Below are 17,647 nucleotides of genomic sequence, written 5' to 3'. Positions count from 1 at the left end.
TTACTTAGTTCTTGTCTGTCGCCATTTAAAGAAAATTTTTTAATTTTCATACTCATTTTCAATCATAAATTCACATAATAAAATATTTTGCATTTAAATTCAAATTCATTTTTCCTACCTTTCAACCACTTTCGCCAAATATTTAATATTCAAAACATTATTATTTTTTTCCTCAAAATAATGACCATCAAACAAGGAGTTATTGTGTATAGTTTTACCTTGTGAACCTGCACCAAGCAATTATCTATTATTTAGTTTACAAAATTAATCAACTTTCAAAAGTCCAAGTAGAAAATAAATCTAGCATTAGTTAGTTTTGTATACTATGTACAAAGAAACACAAACCATCTCAACTCCTAATTACCTTGTGAATATTTGTCCATCAATTTTCTTCATCCAACACTAGAAGTTCGTGCCATGTTGGTGAGGTACATTTGGATAGTAATTAGACATTGTGTTTCCAACTGTGAACTAAAAAAAAGTTATTACGCAAATGAAGTATGACTTGAAAGAGATTATCGATGTTCAACCATATCATTACCTTGACCTTACATCATTTGTCAAAGCTGATGGGATGAAATTGGGAGACGTTTGTTGGTATGTAAATGCACGACTTTCGCCAGTACCCTACACCATATAATAATGTAATTAAAATGTGCAAATCATATTCAATGATCAATCGAATGAGACGAACCATCAAAAGTTATGAATATGAGACTCGTGCCTACATATAGTACGAGACTGATTCAACTTCTCCCAATTTACTTGGGCCTGCCTAAGGTCTCCTTCCCTTGGTTGAAGTTGGACGGGATTGCATAACATACAAATAATTACTACTACTATGTACTTCTTACAAAATAAAAACAAACCTTTGTTTTACTGAAATTCGATTCCAAATGGCTTTTCCATCAGAGTTTCTTTGGTGCACCTTTTTTGTTCGAGAATTTCGGATCTTGTACACTTCTCTTGCCATTATATTGTGATGCTCCATCATCCAACGCTATCTGAAAAACATACTGCGACACGTTATTACTTACGCAATCGACCTTACTGTCTTTGTTAACCTCGAAAATTGGTCCTTCCACGTGGTCAACTGAAAGCTACTACACGTATTCTTTCCTGCGCACAATTAACAAATAGTCAGGTGCACACGGCCGGAACCAACGGGGGTGGTGGTGACCGTACACACTCCGACGGTCAAGTCAGGTTTGGGTGATCGGAACAGTACCCAGGGGCTATACAAATCGATCAATAAAGGGGGAGGAGAATATATAAACTTGTTATGGAGTGCTGTGTATTAAGAGTTTCATTACCTTTGCCTCTTGTCAAATCTTGGGTATTTATAGGTGGTATGAACCGTTGGATGTGGAACGCGTGTATACATCTGACGGTATGAAGCGTCTGCTCATAGGCGTCAATCAACCGCGTTTGTAGAGTGGGCGGACAGTTTGTTTCCTCTGAGTTGGATTGACGTAAAGTTGATAAGTCACATCAACTAGCCTCATGGAGACGTCAAATCAATTTAAGCCTTAGGTGTAAGACAAATCTCAAATTGGCGACGGATCTTCTAAACGGGGTCCGCTTGATCTCGACCTCGGAGGTGAGATGCTTCGGCAGATCAGTAGTAGGAATCGCTATATCACTTCAGAGAAGCTTCGGAAGGGTCGTTTTCAGGTCGGAATAAATGGTGCTGCGAGGGGTCCACTTGATCTCAGCCTCGGAGGTGAGATGACACTTCGGTATCCGAGGCGTATATAATCGGAGCGTAACAGTGGTCCCCTAAGTCCAAGGATGAATATTTATATCATGCGTGGACTTGCTTTCTTGACCGGACCGCAAGTCATGGGAGTTTTGGGGGTTGATCCGTCCTAGCAATCGAGGTTATAATAATAGGCAGATGTGCCAAAGCTTCGTTATTGTGTGTAACGTTCGAGGCGGTCAAGCAGCATGGGACGTTGCGTAAGGTGCACTGAAGCTTCGTGAATATGGTGCGCTGACCCCACAGACCAACGCGTTGGGAGGGCTGAAATTTTGTAAAGCATGGGAGGGGACGCAGCGTCCGAGACGATGTCCCAAAAGGGCCTTCGCGTCAGGTGCGTCTAAACTTTGTAAAGTTGAAGGAGGAGCTCATCTGCCACCGGTGCGCTGACCCAAAAGGTGGACGCGTTGGGAGATGGCTGAAACTATGTAAAGTATGGGAGGGAACGCAGCGTCTGAGGCGATGACCCAATAGGGCCTTCGTGTCAGGTGCGTCCAAGCTTTGTAAAGTTGGAGGAGGAGCTCATCTGCCATCGGTGCGCTGCCCAAAAGGTCGACGCGTGAGAAGATGGCTAAAACTTCGTGAAGCATGGGAGGAAACGCAGCGTCCGAGGCGATGACCCAATAGGGCCTTCGCGTCAGGTGCGTCCAAGCTTTGTAAAGTTGGAGGAGGAGCTCAATCCGAGGCGACCCAAACGTCAAATGATTTGACAACTGTTGCGTGTTTTCAAGGTGACAGTTGGGTGCCATGTCCATTCTCCTAAAAGGCTGTTGCGACTACTAATTATTATTGACGGCTGGTTGTAACCGAGGTGATGCGTTTCAAGTTAGCGTGAAAGTCATAGCGACATCTTGGGCGTAGATCAAATCTGGCGTTTCATTTCAATGGCCTAGATTGAGGATGCGACGAACGGCTTATATTGATCGCATTTGAATTCAACGGTGGAGATCGAACTTGTTTTTTCTATAAAAGGAGGACTCTGGGGTTTTCTCAGACTTTCTACCCTTGCAAAACTAAGATTATACTTTGCTCTCAAATTTTTGGCGATTTCTGGCGTTTTGCAAGCACTTCCGGCGAGAAAAAACTAGACTTCCGGTGAGAAAAACTAGGTTTCCGGCGACCTTACACCATTTCCGGCTAGGAAAACCTCCAAACCCGTAAGTTTTAGCACCTAGTTAGGCTTTTAAATTTTTAAAGAATGGCCTCGGATGGGAGTTCTGGTTCGGGGAGGGGCTTAGAAATAGTGAGGGTGGACGAGCCCATTGTGGCGACCTCCTCAGAAATAGTTGGGGCAATAATGGGGGAGGGAGAACATATGGAAACGACCAGATAGCCCACCAGATACCTCTGTGCGTTGGGGGCGTCGGACTACCCATCAAAATTAAGGGAGGCCGACCTGGGTAGACTTAGGACAGAGTATAGGATCCTTGACAGCGTAGACTTTCCTCCCCGGGCCGAAAGAGAGAGCCTGTTACACAAGGCCGAGCTGTGTGGCCATTAGTGAGGCGATCCTTAGGGCTGGACTTAGGCTGCCTATCCACCCATTATTTAGGTTGGTGCTTAGGTCCTATGAGCTAACCCCGACGCAACTCAATCCGAACTCCTGGAGCCAGATGGTGGGCTCCTGGATGTTGTGGAAAGAGGCGTCATTAGGGGTGGAGATGCCCCTTTCCATTTTCCAGACCCTCTATATTCCCAAGGTTACTTCCAGGGGGGAGAAGACCCGGGGTTGGTACTACCTTACGTCATGGGGTTCCCACACTCCATTCGTGGTCGATCTGCCGAGCTCCATCAAAGAATGGAAGAGCTCATGGTGCTGGGCAGCAGGGCGATGGGACACGATGGAGGGGGACCCCCTGGTGCCTCTTATAGTTCTAACGAGGTTTTCAACACTCAGTGAGTATAGTTGTTGCTTCTTTTATTCCTCTTCGGTTCGACTTGTGTCTAACAGTTATGTTTCCTTTGTAGGTTCTCTTCCTCGGTGCGAGCTATCAACGAAGGACTTCGACACCATCTGTGTCATTTATCAGCTGCCTCAGAAGAAGAGGTCCTACCACAGGCTGATCCGGAAGAACATCCATTTTATTACTCACGATTTAATGGCGTCTCAAGGTAATAGGACCGAAGTCCTTACTTTTTATTCCGAACTTCCTAGACTTGTACTAATTCCTTATTTGTTTCTTTGCAGATAACTTTAACAAGAGGCTGCCAGTGCGCCCCGACTTCAAGACCATCCAGAAAATGATGGCTGAGGCACGGGCACTGAAGGCCTCCTCCTCCTCGTATAAAAAGCAAATGGAGGAGTTGGTGGAGGCCAGTAAGAGGCTCCAGCCTCCGACGGAGGAGGAAGTTCAGGAGGACCCGGAGGCTGACCTTCGAAGGAAGGGCAAGAAGACTGCCGCCTCTCCCAGACGCCCAACTATGGTGAGACCACCCCCAGTTTTGAGGCAGACCACCATTCCCACGGGGTGGCCCTCCCGGAGAGAAGCCCCGCTCCAACTGAGCCTGTCGTTGCCCCGGACACAGCACCCCTTGCTGCAGTGCCCATTGATCAAGCTCCGGGGCAGCAGAGGAGAAAAAGGCCCCGTCCTTCTAAGGAGGTTGATTTCCTGGGCACCAATCCTGAGGGCCCGTAAGGGAAACAACTACGGTGGCGGTGGTCCACAATAAATATTGGACAGAAGAGTGGAGGGACCACATCGCCTCCTGCACGGCTGAAGATCTAGTGGCTGCGAACAGCGCCTGTGTGGCTCGGGCCCTAAGCACAAGCATCTAGTTCGAAGGCTTGGTGAAGGATCTGAACTCTAAGAGGAAGGACCTCGCCAAGCACCTCGAGGAGGCGATGCATTATATGGATGCTGTGCGGGCGGCCCAGGCCAAAGCCACAAAGGCAGAGGAGGGGAAGAAAACTGCTGAGGCCCAGCTTACTGTTGTGCAAGCAGAGGTGGAGCGGCTGAAGAAAGAGCTCTATGAGGTGGAATGCCAAGTGGCTGCTGTGACTCGACGACTTGATCACGCCAATGAGCACCACAAGCTCGCCACCGGTGCTCTGGAGGCCTCCAACAAAGAAAAGGCAGAGCTGAGGCAGCAGACAGAGGCCCAGTCAGAAGAGATTACCTCTTTAAAGGAGGAATTGAAGTTTGCGGGGGAGGTGGCAGTCCAGAACTTTATTGACCACTTCGAAGACCATCCCCTGTATGACGACTTCGCCAACTTCTGGGCCTCATGGAGTGCCCAAAGCTTACTGGGTCGACTGAAAGAGGTGCATCCCACTCTAGACATCTCTCCATTGGAGGTAGAGTTTGGGGGGGCCAACTGGAGGTCGGCCTGATAAGGTTGTCGAGGAGGCTCCGGAGGCCCAGGAGGCGGCCAATGCTGAAGTCCCTCCAACAGACTAGGGTTATCTTGTAATGGCTTCGGCCCCCAATGTACTTAAATTTATGAACTGAAATGAGAAATTTTTGTTAAGTATTTGGGCTTCTGCTTCTTTGTATTTTCTTTGTTTACACTTGTATGAACGACAAACGTTAGACTAATTGCCTTGCGACAATGACCAGTTAATAACTGTGGACCGGACCGCTTAAGTTAACATAAGTTTAAACACTTAAGCGAGTATGAAGCGATTCTTAATGCCAACTTATTAATAATATGAGATCAGACCAATTAGGGAAACATGAAGAGCCGCTTGATGTTAATCAGCTAATAATTGACGATCGGATCGCTTAAATGAACCTTCTGAAGTACTGAGGAAACTATTCACTAACTGATATGGCTTGGAACTGAAAATCCATTACTAAGATAAATCACACCACCCTTTACAAAGGCGATTCCATCACTTAGGGAATTTTACAACTGAGATCAGATTGGGACAATTGATTCGCTACAATATATTGAGATCGGATCGGAACACAGTCTCATCACTGGTAGTACTTCCTCAAGTGTTCGATGTTCCACTTATGAGGCAGCGCCCTTCCTGACATATCTTCGATTTCGAAAGTACCAGGTCGGGATTCCCATCGGATGCGGTAAGGGCCTTCCCAGTTCGGGCAAAAAACTCCTGATCCGGTTGGTTTTGAAGATTGGAAAACTCTTCTGAGGATGAGGTCGCCCAAGCGGAGAGTTCTATTTCTGACCTTGGAGTTGTAAAAGTGGGTCATCTTTCGATGATATTTTGCCAGGGTCATTTGGGAGGTATCTCTCTTTTCCTCAAGGAGGTGTAGTTCGCTTATTCGGGCCTCGTCATTACTGATCGCATTGAAATGTATCCGTCGATGTGATGGGACCCCAATTTCGACCGGACTCATTGCCTCGGCTCCGTAGGTCATGGAAAATGGGGTTTCAGCGGTTGCAATCCAGCAAGTCGTCCTGATAGCCCAGAGGACGTGGGGGAGTTCGTCAACCCAAGCCCCTTTTGAGGTATCCAGTTTCCCTTTCAGGGTGTGCTTGATAGTCTTGTTCACTGTTTCAACTTGCCCATTCGCCTGGGGGTGATGAGGTGTCGAGAAGTCCTTCTTTATGCTCAATTTGTCGCATAAGTCTCGCATCTTCCTATTGTCGAACTGCCGCCCGTTATCAGAGACTATGGAGTGGGGGATGTCGAATCTACAAATGATGTTTTTCCAAACGAACTTGATAGTATTAGCCTTGGTAATTTGGGCAAGGGGTTCTGCCTCGACCCACTTAGTGAAGTAGTCAATGGCGACAATGGCGAAAGTTGCGCTTTCTCTCCCTTTTGGGAGTGGACCAATGAAGTCGATGCCCCACTTGGCGAATGGCCAAGGGCTGGTTACTATAGAGAGGCTCTGAACAGGCTATCTTTGTTTGTTCGAGAAGCGCTGGGACTTGTCACATTTCTGGACAAATTGGCAAGCATCCCTTTTCAGGGTCGGCCAGAAGTAGCCTTGACGGAGAACCTTGTGTGCCAGAGCCGTTCCTCCATAGTGATTTCCACAGATTTCTTCATGTATTTCTCTGAGTATGTATGTGGCCTCTTCGCCGCCTACACATCGAAGAAGGGGCGAAGCGAAGCCTCTCTTGTAAAGGGTGTCTTCTTGCAGAACGAAGTGTGCAGCCCTTCTCTTTAATTTCCTCGCTTCGCCTCTGGAAGCAGGCAGTGTTTGTTCCTTCAGGTACGCGATTATGGGCTGCATCCATAATGGGGTGCCTTCTATCCATAGTACCTCTTCGCCTTCGGAGGTGGAAGGCTTTGATAAGTGCTCAATGGGGATGATGTTTAGCAGCTCTGAGTCCATGCTACTGGCTAATTTTGAGAGGGCATCTGCATGTGCATTTTCTAGACGGGGGACTTGAGTCAGTTTGAACCTTTCAAAATGGGGAATTATGTTCAGAACCAACTTCAAGTACGCAAGCATGTTACCATCTTTGGCTGCGAAATTCCCATTTACCTGATTTACTATGAGTTGAGAGTCACTGCTTGCTAGGAGCTTCTTGACCCGCATTTCCTTAGCGAGCCTTAGACCTGCCAGATTGGCCTCGTATTCGGCTGCGTTGTTCGAGGCTTTGAAATCGAACCTTACTGTACAATTTAGCATATGGCCTTCCGGGCTCTCTAACACGATCCCTGCCCCCGCGCCAGCCTCTCCTGAGGACCCATCTACGAATAATTTCAATGTGGGGGGCTCGGCTGGTTCCATTATAGCCTCCATTTCTGGGACTTTGGTAAACTCAACCATAAAATCAGCAAGGGCGTGGCCCTTGATGGCGTGTTTAGGTCGGAACGTTAGATCGAACTCGCTGAGCTCGATGGCCCATTTAAGCAGGCGTCCCGACGCGTCTATTTTCTGCATTACCTGCTTTAAAGGGAAATTGGTGAGAACTTGTATTGAGTGGGCATGGAAATATGGCCTCAGCTTTCTTGAGGCTGTGATAAGTGCGAGTGCTAATTTTTTCATGTCTGGGTAGCGTGTTTCAGCTGGGAGAAGTGCTTCGCTGATGTAGTACACTGGCAATTGACATTCATTTTCTTCCCTGATTAGGACTGCACTGACTGCCACGTCCGAAACTGCTAGATACAGTAATAGAGATTCATTCGGTTGAGGTTTCGACAAGAGGGGTACTTCCCCGAGGTGCTTCTTCAGAGCCTCGAAGGCTTCTTCACACTCTGAAATCCATTGAAATTTCTTTCCTTGCTTCAATACATTAAAGAAAGGGAAGCTTTTATCAGTGGCTCTGGAGATGAAGCGGCTGAGTGCGGCTATCCGACCATTAAGACTTTGGACCTCCTTCGGTTTCTGAGGTGACCTCATTTCTAGTAAGGCCGTTACCTTTACCGAATTTGCCTCAATTCCTCTCTGATTTACAATATATCCCAAGAACTGGCCTGATGCCACTCCAAAAGTGCACTTGAGGGGATTCAATTTCATATTATACTTTCTGAGTATCTGGAAGGTTTGGTCAATGTGACTCACGTGTTCGGTTGCCTGGAGGCTTTTGACCAACATGTCGTCTACGTAGATTTCCATGGTTTTGCCAATGAGTTCGGCAAACATCATGTTGACTAACCTTTGGTATGTGGCCCCGGCATTTTTCAATCCGAAGGGCATAACTTTGTAGCAATACAGGTCCCTGTCCGTAATGAATGATGTAGCTTCCTCATCAGGTCGGAACATGGGTATCTGGTTGTACCCTGATTATGCATCCATGAAACTCAGTAGTTCATGCCCAGCAGTAGAGTCCACAAGTTGATCAATTCTCGGAAGTGGAAGTTGTCTTTTGGGGCACGCCTTATTTAGGTTTGTGAAGTCCACACATACCCTCCACTTCCCGCTGGACTTTTTCACCAGAACCGGGTTGGATATCCACCTCGGATTTATGGCCTCTCTGATGAAACCACTACGGCTAAGTTTGCTTACTTCGTCTTTCAGTGCCTCGTACCGTTCTGGGTTCAGGGCGCGCCTCTTCTGTCTATGGGGAGCATAGGAGGGGTTGATGTTAAGGTGATGGCAACTGATCCTAGGATCTATTCCCACCATATCTTCATGTTTCCATGCGAAGACATCCAGGTTTCCTTTCAGGAAACGTATCATCTCAGTTTTTGCTTCAGGTGATAATGACTTCCCTATTCACAAGACTTGAGTGGGGTCTTCAAGGTTGACGGGGAAAGTTTCCAATTCTTCCATGGGGGTCGCATTTGGTTCATAATCGATTATTCGGGGGTCTAACTCATCAAGAGGGGGTCCTTGTTTAGGGGCCTCTTCCATGTCGACGTCTCCCTCTTGTTCAGAGGTATGTCCTTGTTCAGGGGCGTCGAGCATTCCCACGTCCGTACCGACTTCAACGGGTACGTCAGCTAGGATTACATTAACAGTTCGGTGCTCGAATTTACGCAGCGAGTTTAGGTAGCATGTCCTGGAGCCCATCTGATCGCCCCGGACTGTTGCAATTCCATGTTCGGTTGGAAATTTCATGCACAAATAGTGAATGGATGTCACACCCAAAGATCTTTCAGAGCGGGTCTGCCTAATACTCCATGATAAGCCGATCTATGATCTACCACCAGAAATTCCATGAAATGCTGGGCGACTAGGGGTGCCGAACCCATTTCCACAGGCAGGGTGATCCGCCCTCGTGGGATGATGCTGTCCCCAGTGAATCCAAATAGTGGGTCGATCATGGGGATCAATCCATGTTCAATTTGCATTTTGTCAAAAGTGGAGCCGAACAATATGTTCACGGAACTGCCATTGTCAACGAGCATGCGTTTTAATCCGTTTCTAGCTACTACGGCTCTTACAACCAAAGCATCGCAATGGAGGTGGTGAACTCCCTCTGAGTCTTCCTGGGAGAAGGTGATTGTGGCCATCTTGTTTGTTGATTACGATTCGTCAACAATGTAAGTGATCATCGGGGGATCCTTAGCTTCTCTTGTATAATTTCTCTGGGCATTCCTGGTGTTGCCACCGACGTGGGGTCCCCCAATGATGGTATCGATTTTCTTGATGACCTAGCCTCTCGAAAATTGGGCTTGGTTCTCCTGCCTGGATTGGCCTCGGTTCCTCGATTCTCTTCTACGAGGAGATAGTTCCTGGTGACCTCTCTCTCCCCTCCTCGGGGAGGTGGATCTGCGAAGGTGTTCATTTCTGCTGGAAGTGTGAGGGTTGCTTCGATCAGGGCGCCGATTGGCATCACGACACTCGCTGGTGTCATGTCCGTATAGTTGATGGAATGTACAAAACCTTGCTCCTACCAAGGGTCTGTTTGGCCTCTTTTTCTTCTTCTTATTGTTATCAGTTCTTCTAGATGGTCCCGCCTCAGCAGGGGCATTATCATATGTCAACACCGACACTGCATTCAATGCGGCGGAAACTGGGGCTTGTCCGGATGTGGGAGCTATGGTATGCCCTGCTTAGGTCCATTGTTGAGTAACAAGGTGTGCTGCGGGACCTCGACCTACCTGCCTCTGAGGAGGAGGGAGTCCCTGCGCGGCACGGTTGCGATGATCAATCATTTCTTCACTAACAATTTCCACTCTCATCATTTCCACTAGCTCGTCGTATGTGGAGGGATTCTTGCTGAGCACGTCCCTCCAAAACAAAGTGTTCATGTTGAGCCCACCTTTCAGGGCTGAAAGGACTTCCCTGTCAGTGACCTGTTCGCAGTAAGTAATTTCGTCTGTAAACCTGGCGAGATAGCTTTTTAGCGTCTCTCCAGGGGCCTGCCTCATGTTTTGCAGGCGTTGAATTGGCGCCTTTCCTTCCCTGCGTGAAAGGTACTGGTTCAAAAATGTTTTCTTCAAGTCTGGCCAACTTCTGATGCTTAGGGGAGGAAGCCTACTGTACCATACCTCGGCGGCTCCGCCTAGTGTTAAATGGAAGGCTCTGCATTTTAGAGCAGGCGAGGCTCCCCTAAGGCTCATTTGTGTCATATACTTTGTTAGGTGCTTCTCCGGATCCCCCTTTCCCTCATACATGGGGATCTTAGGGGGCATGAAGTTAGCTGGCATTGGGAAGCTTCGAATCTCCCTTGAGAAAGGGAGGTTATCGTCATCGTCGTCAATCTCATAAGATCGACAGGGCCCCTCTGACCCTTCATCATCTTGGATGTCCTGGGATGGTGGAGGTGCTTCTCCTCGACTTCCCCAATCGACTAGGTTTCTCCTCTCCCTCCTATTTCTAGGAGGAGGAGGGGGAACATGCTCTTGTTCGCGATCCGGACAAACTGATCCTCTTGCTGGGCGGACCCTATTGCTAGGATCCTCCCCTATGCGGTCGAAGACGCTTACCGACCTTTGGTCGTTGTGTTCTTGAGGAAAGTTGTCCCCCAAGGGTGGTTCTGATGGATGACTCCCTTGCACATAAGATGTTGCTTCGGCGTTCATCTCTCTTTCGAGGGGGCATTCTGTGTGCTAGCTCATATGGCCCCGAGAGTGAGATAAAGGGATTTCCCGCACCAGATAAGATCCTTGGGGCCTTTGATAGGTCTGGTGTCCCTGGGCTTGCAAGAGGAGTTCCTGCATCGCCATATTCTGAGCTGCTATGTCTCTCATACCTGCAGCTATCTGAGCCATTCCTTCAGTGAGTATAGCTGTTCTTCCGCTTCGACGACGCCGGTGATGCGGTCTCTGATGAGTAACATTGTTATGGAGTACCTCTTCTTCAGAGGCCTCTCTCATGGGATTGTCGTCTTCATGGCTGTAGCTCATCCTACCTCTTTTTTCAAGGGTAGTAAGAACTTGAATTGTAACTCGACTTTGTTCTTTTTCAAGAATGTCCCCTTTTCAGGGTTAGTCGTCGATTTTCCGGTATCTTCTCCGATGGAGAACGCAAAACTTCGAATGGGGAGTGGTTCCCACAGACGGCGCCAATCTGTTGACCTCGAAAATTGGTCCTTCCACGTGGCCAACTGAAAGCTACTCCACGTATTCCTCCCTGCGCACAATCAACAAATAGTCAGGTGCACACGGCCGGAACCAACGGGGGTGGTGGCGGCCGTACACACTCCGACGGTCAAGTCAGGTTTGGGTGATTGGAACAGTACCCAGGAGCTATACAAATCGATCTACAAAGGGAGATGAGAATATATAAACTTGTTATGGAGTGCTGTGTATTAAGAGTTTCATTACCTTTGCCTCTTGCCAAACCTTGGGTATTTATAGGTGGTATGAACCGTTGGATATGGAACGCGTGTATATATCCGACGGTATGAAGCGTCTGCTCATAGGCGTTAATCAGCCGCGTTTGTAGAGTGGGCAGACAGTTTGTTTCCTCTGAGTTGAATTGACGTAAAGTGGATAAGTCACATCAACTAGTCTCATGGAGACGTCAAATCAATTTAAGCCTTAGCTGTAAGACAAATCTCAAATTGGTGGCGGATCTTCTAACCGGGGTCCACTTGATCTCGACCTCTGAGGTGAGATGCTTCGGCAGATCAATAGTAGGAATCGCTATATCACTTCGGAGAAGTTTCGGAAAGGTCGTTTTTAGGTCGGAATAAATGGTGTTGCGGGGGGTCCACTTGATCTCGGCCTCGGAGGTGAGATGACACTTCGGTATCCCAGGCGTATATAATCGGAGCGTAACAGTCTTCATTGTTCGTTCTTTGCATTCTATCCACTCCATTACCCGACGGCTTTGCTCGTTGTCCTCTGCAACCATGTTAGCAAGCGAAGCAAATGATTGACACATTTTGTCATGTCTCAATTGGGTTGGACTACTACTCAAATTGTAGTAGTTGACCGCGACCTTGGTGTGGGCTCTATTTACATCTTTCCTCTATCTCCGTAATATGTAGGTGTCAAGCAGTGAAGTGATGCTATTATAGAAAAGTACATCGATCACATGCTTGCAAATTATTCCTCGAAACTCGAAGAGTTGACAACAATTTCACATTTCTTTATTTGAAAGGTGATGAAAAACTTCTTTTTCTTTACTCGATTGTCAAGTATGAAATCATCCAATATCTCATACATTGTCCTTGAAAAGCCCTCCGATGAAGATATGAGATCGCAGTAAACCTTCCTAATGAACTCATCCTGAACTTTCCTGAATTTTGAAATGGTGTAGACTAGTTGAAACTGCTTTTCCGACTCGTATTTCATTGGACATGGTACCATTTGCAAGTAAAATTTGAAATCTACTTGAAACTCCGTTTCTACTTTATTCCTCAAAGCTCGCTCTATTGTTCGATAAATTGTTTTAGCGACGTCTTAGAGTGCACATACCCATCGAAGAATGTATTCATGCTCTCATGTGCTAAGTTATTGATTCTTGCCCAGAAGCTACTTTTTAAATAGCAAAGTATCCAATAGCCTCTGTTCAAGTATATTTTCGACAACCAGTCATTGTCATACAAGTTATATTTATCTATCATCACACTTCAACCTTCTTCAAAATTTTCAATAATTTTAGTACCATACACCAATACGTGTATAGTAGAAAAGATTTCACGTTTATCGACGTAGTATCCAAACTTTTCTGACAACTTCTTCAATATGTACCACAAATACCGTCTATATTTTGTATTTGGGAACACAATCTGAATTGCATTCTACTTAGCCTTGTCTTGATCAGTAATAATACCAAGGAATGCTTATCCATGCATGCACTGAAACCAAGTCTTGAAAAGCCACACAAATATTTCTATATTTTCATTCGATACCAAACCACAACCAAGGAGTGTTAATTGTCATGATGATTAACTCCAACAAAAGGCGCAAATGACATGTCATACTTATTAGTTAGGTATGTAGTACCGAATGTTACAACATCGCTAAACTCCTTATATGTTTGCATACTCCTATTATCTACCCATAAAATATTTCTCGATCACTCTTTATCTAAATTATATACTAAAGAAAAACCTGAGCACCTTGCTTGCATGTTAAAAAAGTAGACCTGTATTGCTATGACATCTCATTCTCTAAGTCTTAACTGCCTTACTTGTTCAACCTAATTTTGACAATGTTTTTCGATGCAAATCATGTTCTCATACCTCCTTGCTTCTACAACTATGGAGTTGTAACTTTTGTATTACGAAATACCTGTCATGTCGTTTACTTCAAGCCTTCGTTTGACATGGGCACTCAATTCTTGATTGAAACGATACAACATAAACTTCGAAGGGCTGGTTTTATGATTGTGAATGAGATTGACTGTATTAATTCTCCATATTATGCATGCATCTACAAATGCAGTTAGCCTAGCTTTACAACCTATCTGAATAGTAGCTTACAGCTTCATAGAACCACTTGTGTTACTACTTCTATCGACCTCCATTGCTATATGTAAACACAACATATATCACAATTCTATCATCATCTGTTTGCAAAAAAAAATTTCCTAATTGGAAAGCCTACATTGAACGCATATCTTTTGTAAAAATCAAACATTTCTTTTTCACCATTGAACTACATATGTACGTCAGGCACAATCATATCATCTACTCCTACAATTCTATCATCCACTAAGTTCACACTTTCTAACATCTTGTTGTTATCTGATTCTAACAAGATATCGTCATTCACCTCTTTCGAAATTCCCTTCACCGTGACAAAAAAATTGAAAAAAAAATTATAAGGAACACAATTATCTGCATATAATTCTTCCTCCTATATAGATGAACTCCATTCTTGATTCATCTCAAGTCTAATTAAAGGAACAAAAATATCCTGTAAAACATGAATTCGAAAATTGGTTTACACCTTTTCGAGATATTCACATCTGAAATAATATACTATCTAGTTTCCAATTTGACATCATGCTCATGTTTTCCACCTGAAGGAGATTACCTTTGTCCGTTAAATCTTCGAATCAAAGAAGATTTTGACTTCTTGTTTGCTTTCAAAATGAACATTGTTGAATAGTTCAAGTAATGCCAACCAACAAACCTATTTTTTTTGAACACCTGCTACAATCGCGACGAAGAGAAATCACGGCGGAGAGAAATCTTCCAAGAAATAGACCTATATTTTGAATTCCCCGATTTCTGTTTGCTTTTAGAATCAACCTGTCGTTGATAGTTCAAGCTTTTGACAACAAAATATGGGCACGGCTGAGAGAAATCACGGGCTAAGGGAAAAAAAAGGGATTCTGACCAAATTCGAATGGAAATTTGCTAATCGAATGACTTGGTGCCCCTCTCATATGGGTCCCACCTAAACCCAAAATTTTAAAACCGAGCCCAATTTATAGTTTTATCTATTTTATAAATAGTTTTCCATGTCAGCATTTCAAGCCACATGTAAATGCAGGGGTATAAATAGCATTTTTCCTTTTTTCTTCACTCTGCTTCATCCTACTTACCAAAGTTACTAAAACCCCATCCCAAAACTCCGATAATTCCCATTATTCTTCGTTCACGAAAATATATTTTTTTGTATTAAAACCACCGCAAGTATACAGTTCATTAACAAGTAGTAAACTAAATTTTTGATTTCCACATAGATTGTATTAGTTCATATTAGAAATTTACTTAGTCTTAACTAAAACAATTGAAATTTATTATTTTTTTCTATAAATTAAATAATCTACTTATGAATGCAAAAGCTAATTTAACTAAAATAAAAGCAAGATTATAGTTGAATGCAAGTTTTATAAAAATATGATTGTAAAGAGCATACTAGGATCTCGAATCCCCTTATATAATTTCCCATTAACTTAGCTTTTGACAACACGATTCAATTATGAAGATCAATATTCTTAATTTGTTTAACAATCACTCTCAAGTAAAATTAAACTTGCTTTTACACATGATCTGATTATATTTCTATAAAGGATGCGAACTTATAAAAATACATTAATGGATTTGTGAATACTTAAAGATCACGAAAGTATAGTGGTATATTGCTATCATTAATCGAACTCTACATAATTGATACTATGTCTAACTTATTTTCAATTTTTCGAGAGTAAAACAAGCCACAAAACTCATATAACTATTGTGCATATAATTGTAAAGAAAAAATAAATCCATATCAATTATTGAATAATTGAAAATGTGCTTTGAATGTCAAAATCCTAACAGAAAATAATTTAGCCTAGCATAATGTCAGAATTAAACAAATAAAAGTGAAACAATGTCAACGATAATTTGACGGAACGTGATTTGTTTTCCAATTTTCACACAATGATGGATGATTTTAAACACATTAAAATTATGAATTCTCTTCTAATTGCTTCACTGTCTGTCTCATGTTTGTTGTCCTCTGTATCTACCCTAAAAAAATTAATTGATATGGTTTTTTTTCTCCCTCAACCACTCGATTTCTTGTATCTGTATGTGTGTGTATATCCCCCTTTGTGTGTGTATCAATTCAGTCGTCAATTAGTTGTAGTGCCTGCACTAAACTTTGGGCTCGACATAGGAAACTCCAGTGTACCTGCACTGGACCAAGATGAGAAGAAGAAAAGGAAAGAAAATGCTAATTTTCGAAAAAACTTCAGTGTGCCTGCACTTATTTTGATGATAATGGAATGAAGAAGGAAACTTGGAGTAAAGAGGACGATAATTTGATGACCTATGTTCTGAAATACAACCATTGGATTTTTGCCCAAAAAGGCTGGCAAATTATGATACTTCTTCCTTTTTATTCCATTTTTCTTTGATCCTGCTAAAATATAGAAGAAACAACGAAGAATTGAATTACTTTATTGAAATTCAATAGATTCAATTCTTCCAATTTGGAAAAAGGGAATCCTAATTTCCTTCCACTTTTTCTTTAACATCATTACTACTTTTAAGTTTTAAATAGCAAATTCAATTGTTTATTTCATTTATTCCTATATCTATCTATGTGTCTGTCTGTCATCCGTCTATCTATGCAGTTATAGAGAAGGTTTGGTATTCTATGTAATTGAGAGAGAGAGAGAGAGAGAGAGAGAGAGAGCGCTAAAAGTTTAATTTATTATGATTTTGAATCTAATATGCAATTATAAATGCAGGTTTAACAAGATGTGGGAAGAGTTGTAGATTAGGATGGATGAATTAATTGAGACATTGTCTTAAAAGGGGAAATTTCACTAAAGAGGAAGATTTTATCATGGATCTACACAACTGGGAATAATTATCTTTAATAAATTAAGAGGGATGGGATTTACTTGCCTAATCAGGTAAACGGGACGAGGGTCGTTGCCTCAAAACAAGTATGGAGTACGGAAAACATGAACTATTTTGCTCCAAAACTCTGCATTGATCAAGTGAAACTCTTTTAGTTCATAAACTAATTTTGGCTAAAAAAACATAGCTGTAGCTAATACTTAAAATTGTGCCCTTAGTGAACAAAATCCTTGGCTCCGCACCTGTATATATCCACTTTTAAAAGGATAATTATATTATATTTTTATTTTTATGTAAATTTACCTAAATAGACATATATAAAATTAAATAAATATATATCATTTTAAATTCATCTACTAATATTTATTTTCATTAAATTCTTTTGAACCTTTTTATATTCTTTTAAAATTTGTATTTAATGAAAATCCTTACAATCATAAAATATTCTCTTCAATTGAAATTAAAACAACAACGGAAGTATTCTGTCATTTCGAAATGCCTTTTTACCTTTTGGAAGATTAGAAAATCACTACTGGTTCTGGATGCCAGAGAGTTTTTTGTTAATAATGCTCTTTGTTATCTTGATACGTGCCAACCATGTAGGCCCGGTCCTGGGCCGAGGCGAATGAGGCCTCCGCCTCAGGCCCAAGATCTTAGGGGACCTCATTTTCGCCTCTTTTTTTTTTTTATCCATCCGGCCCAAATGAAATGCCCAATCCAATAACTAAACCCATCCCAACCCAACAATACATAAATTCCCAACCCATCAATCCATTTATCCAAATCAAATCCAATCCAATCCCTAAATTCCCAAAATAATTCATATGAAAATTCAAGAACCGCCTCCGACTTTCACGACTGTGAAGGCGTGAAGCC

General features: G+C 43.3%; 1 protein-coding gene across 1 annotated transcript; it reads right to left on the bottom strand.

Annotated features, from left to right (window-relative positions):
• Positions 1 to 5,518: 5,518 nt before the first annotated feature.
• On the bottom strand, positions 5,519 to 8,220 carry LOC111392843. The gene is made up of 5 exons (XM_023018236.1): positions 8,044 to 8,220; positions 7,734 to 7,908; positions 6,789 to 7,640; positions 5,893 to 6,188; positions 5,519 to 5,572 (listed from the first exon to the last, which is right to left on the bottom strand). The coding sequence occupies exons 1-5, from the start codon at positions 8,218 to 8,220 to the stop codon at positions 5,519 to 5,521; spliced, it is 1,554 nt and encodes a 517-aa protein (XP_022874004.1).
• Between the last annotated feature and the right edge of the window lie 9,427 nt (positions 8,221 to 17,647).

This window comes from Olea europaea, unplaced genomic scaffold (assembly GCF_002742605.1).
Source record: "Olea europaea var. sylvestris unplaced genomic scaffold, O_europaea_v1 scaffold990, whole genome shotgun sequence".
Taxonomy (NCBI): domain Eukaryota; kingdom Viridiplantae; phylum Streptophyta; class Magnoliopsida; order Lamiales; family Oleaceae; genus Olea; species Olea europaea.
Note: the sequence above shows the minus strand (reverse complement) of the source record. Positions and strands in the feature narration are given on the sequence as shown.

Coding starts and splice junctions, on each gene's coding strand:
- LOC111392843 (XM_023018236.1), bottom strand. CDS start 8,220: ATGTTGGTCAAAAGCCTCCAGGCAACCGAACACGTGAGTCACATTGAC. Junction 7,909..8,043: donor TTGAGGCAAATTCGGTAAAG/GTAACGGCCTTA, acceptor AATGTATTGAAG/CAAGGAAAGAAATTTCAATG. Junction 5,573..5,892: donor CCCACTTTTACAACTCCAAG/GTCAGAAATAGA, acceptor GCCTTTGTAAAG/GGTGGTGTGATTTATCTTAG.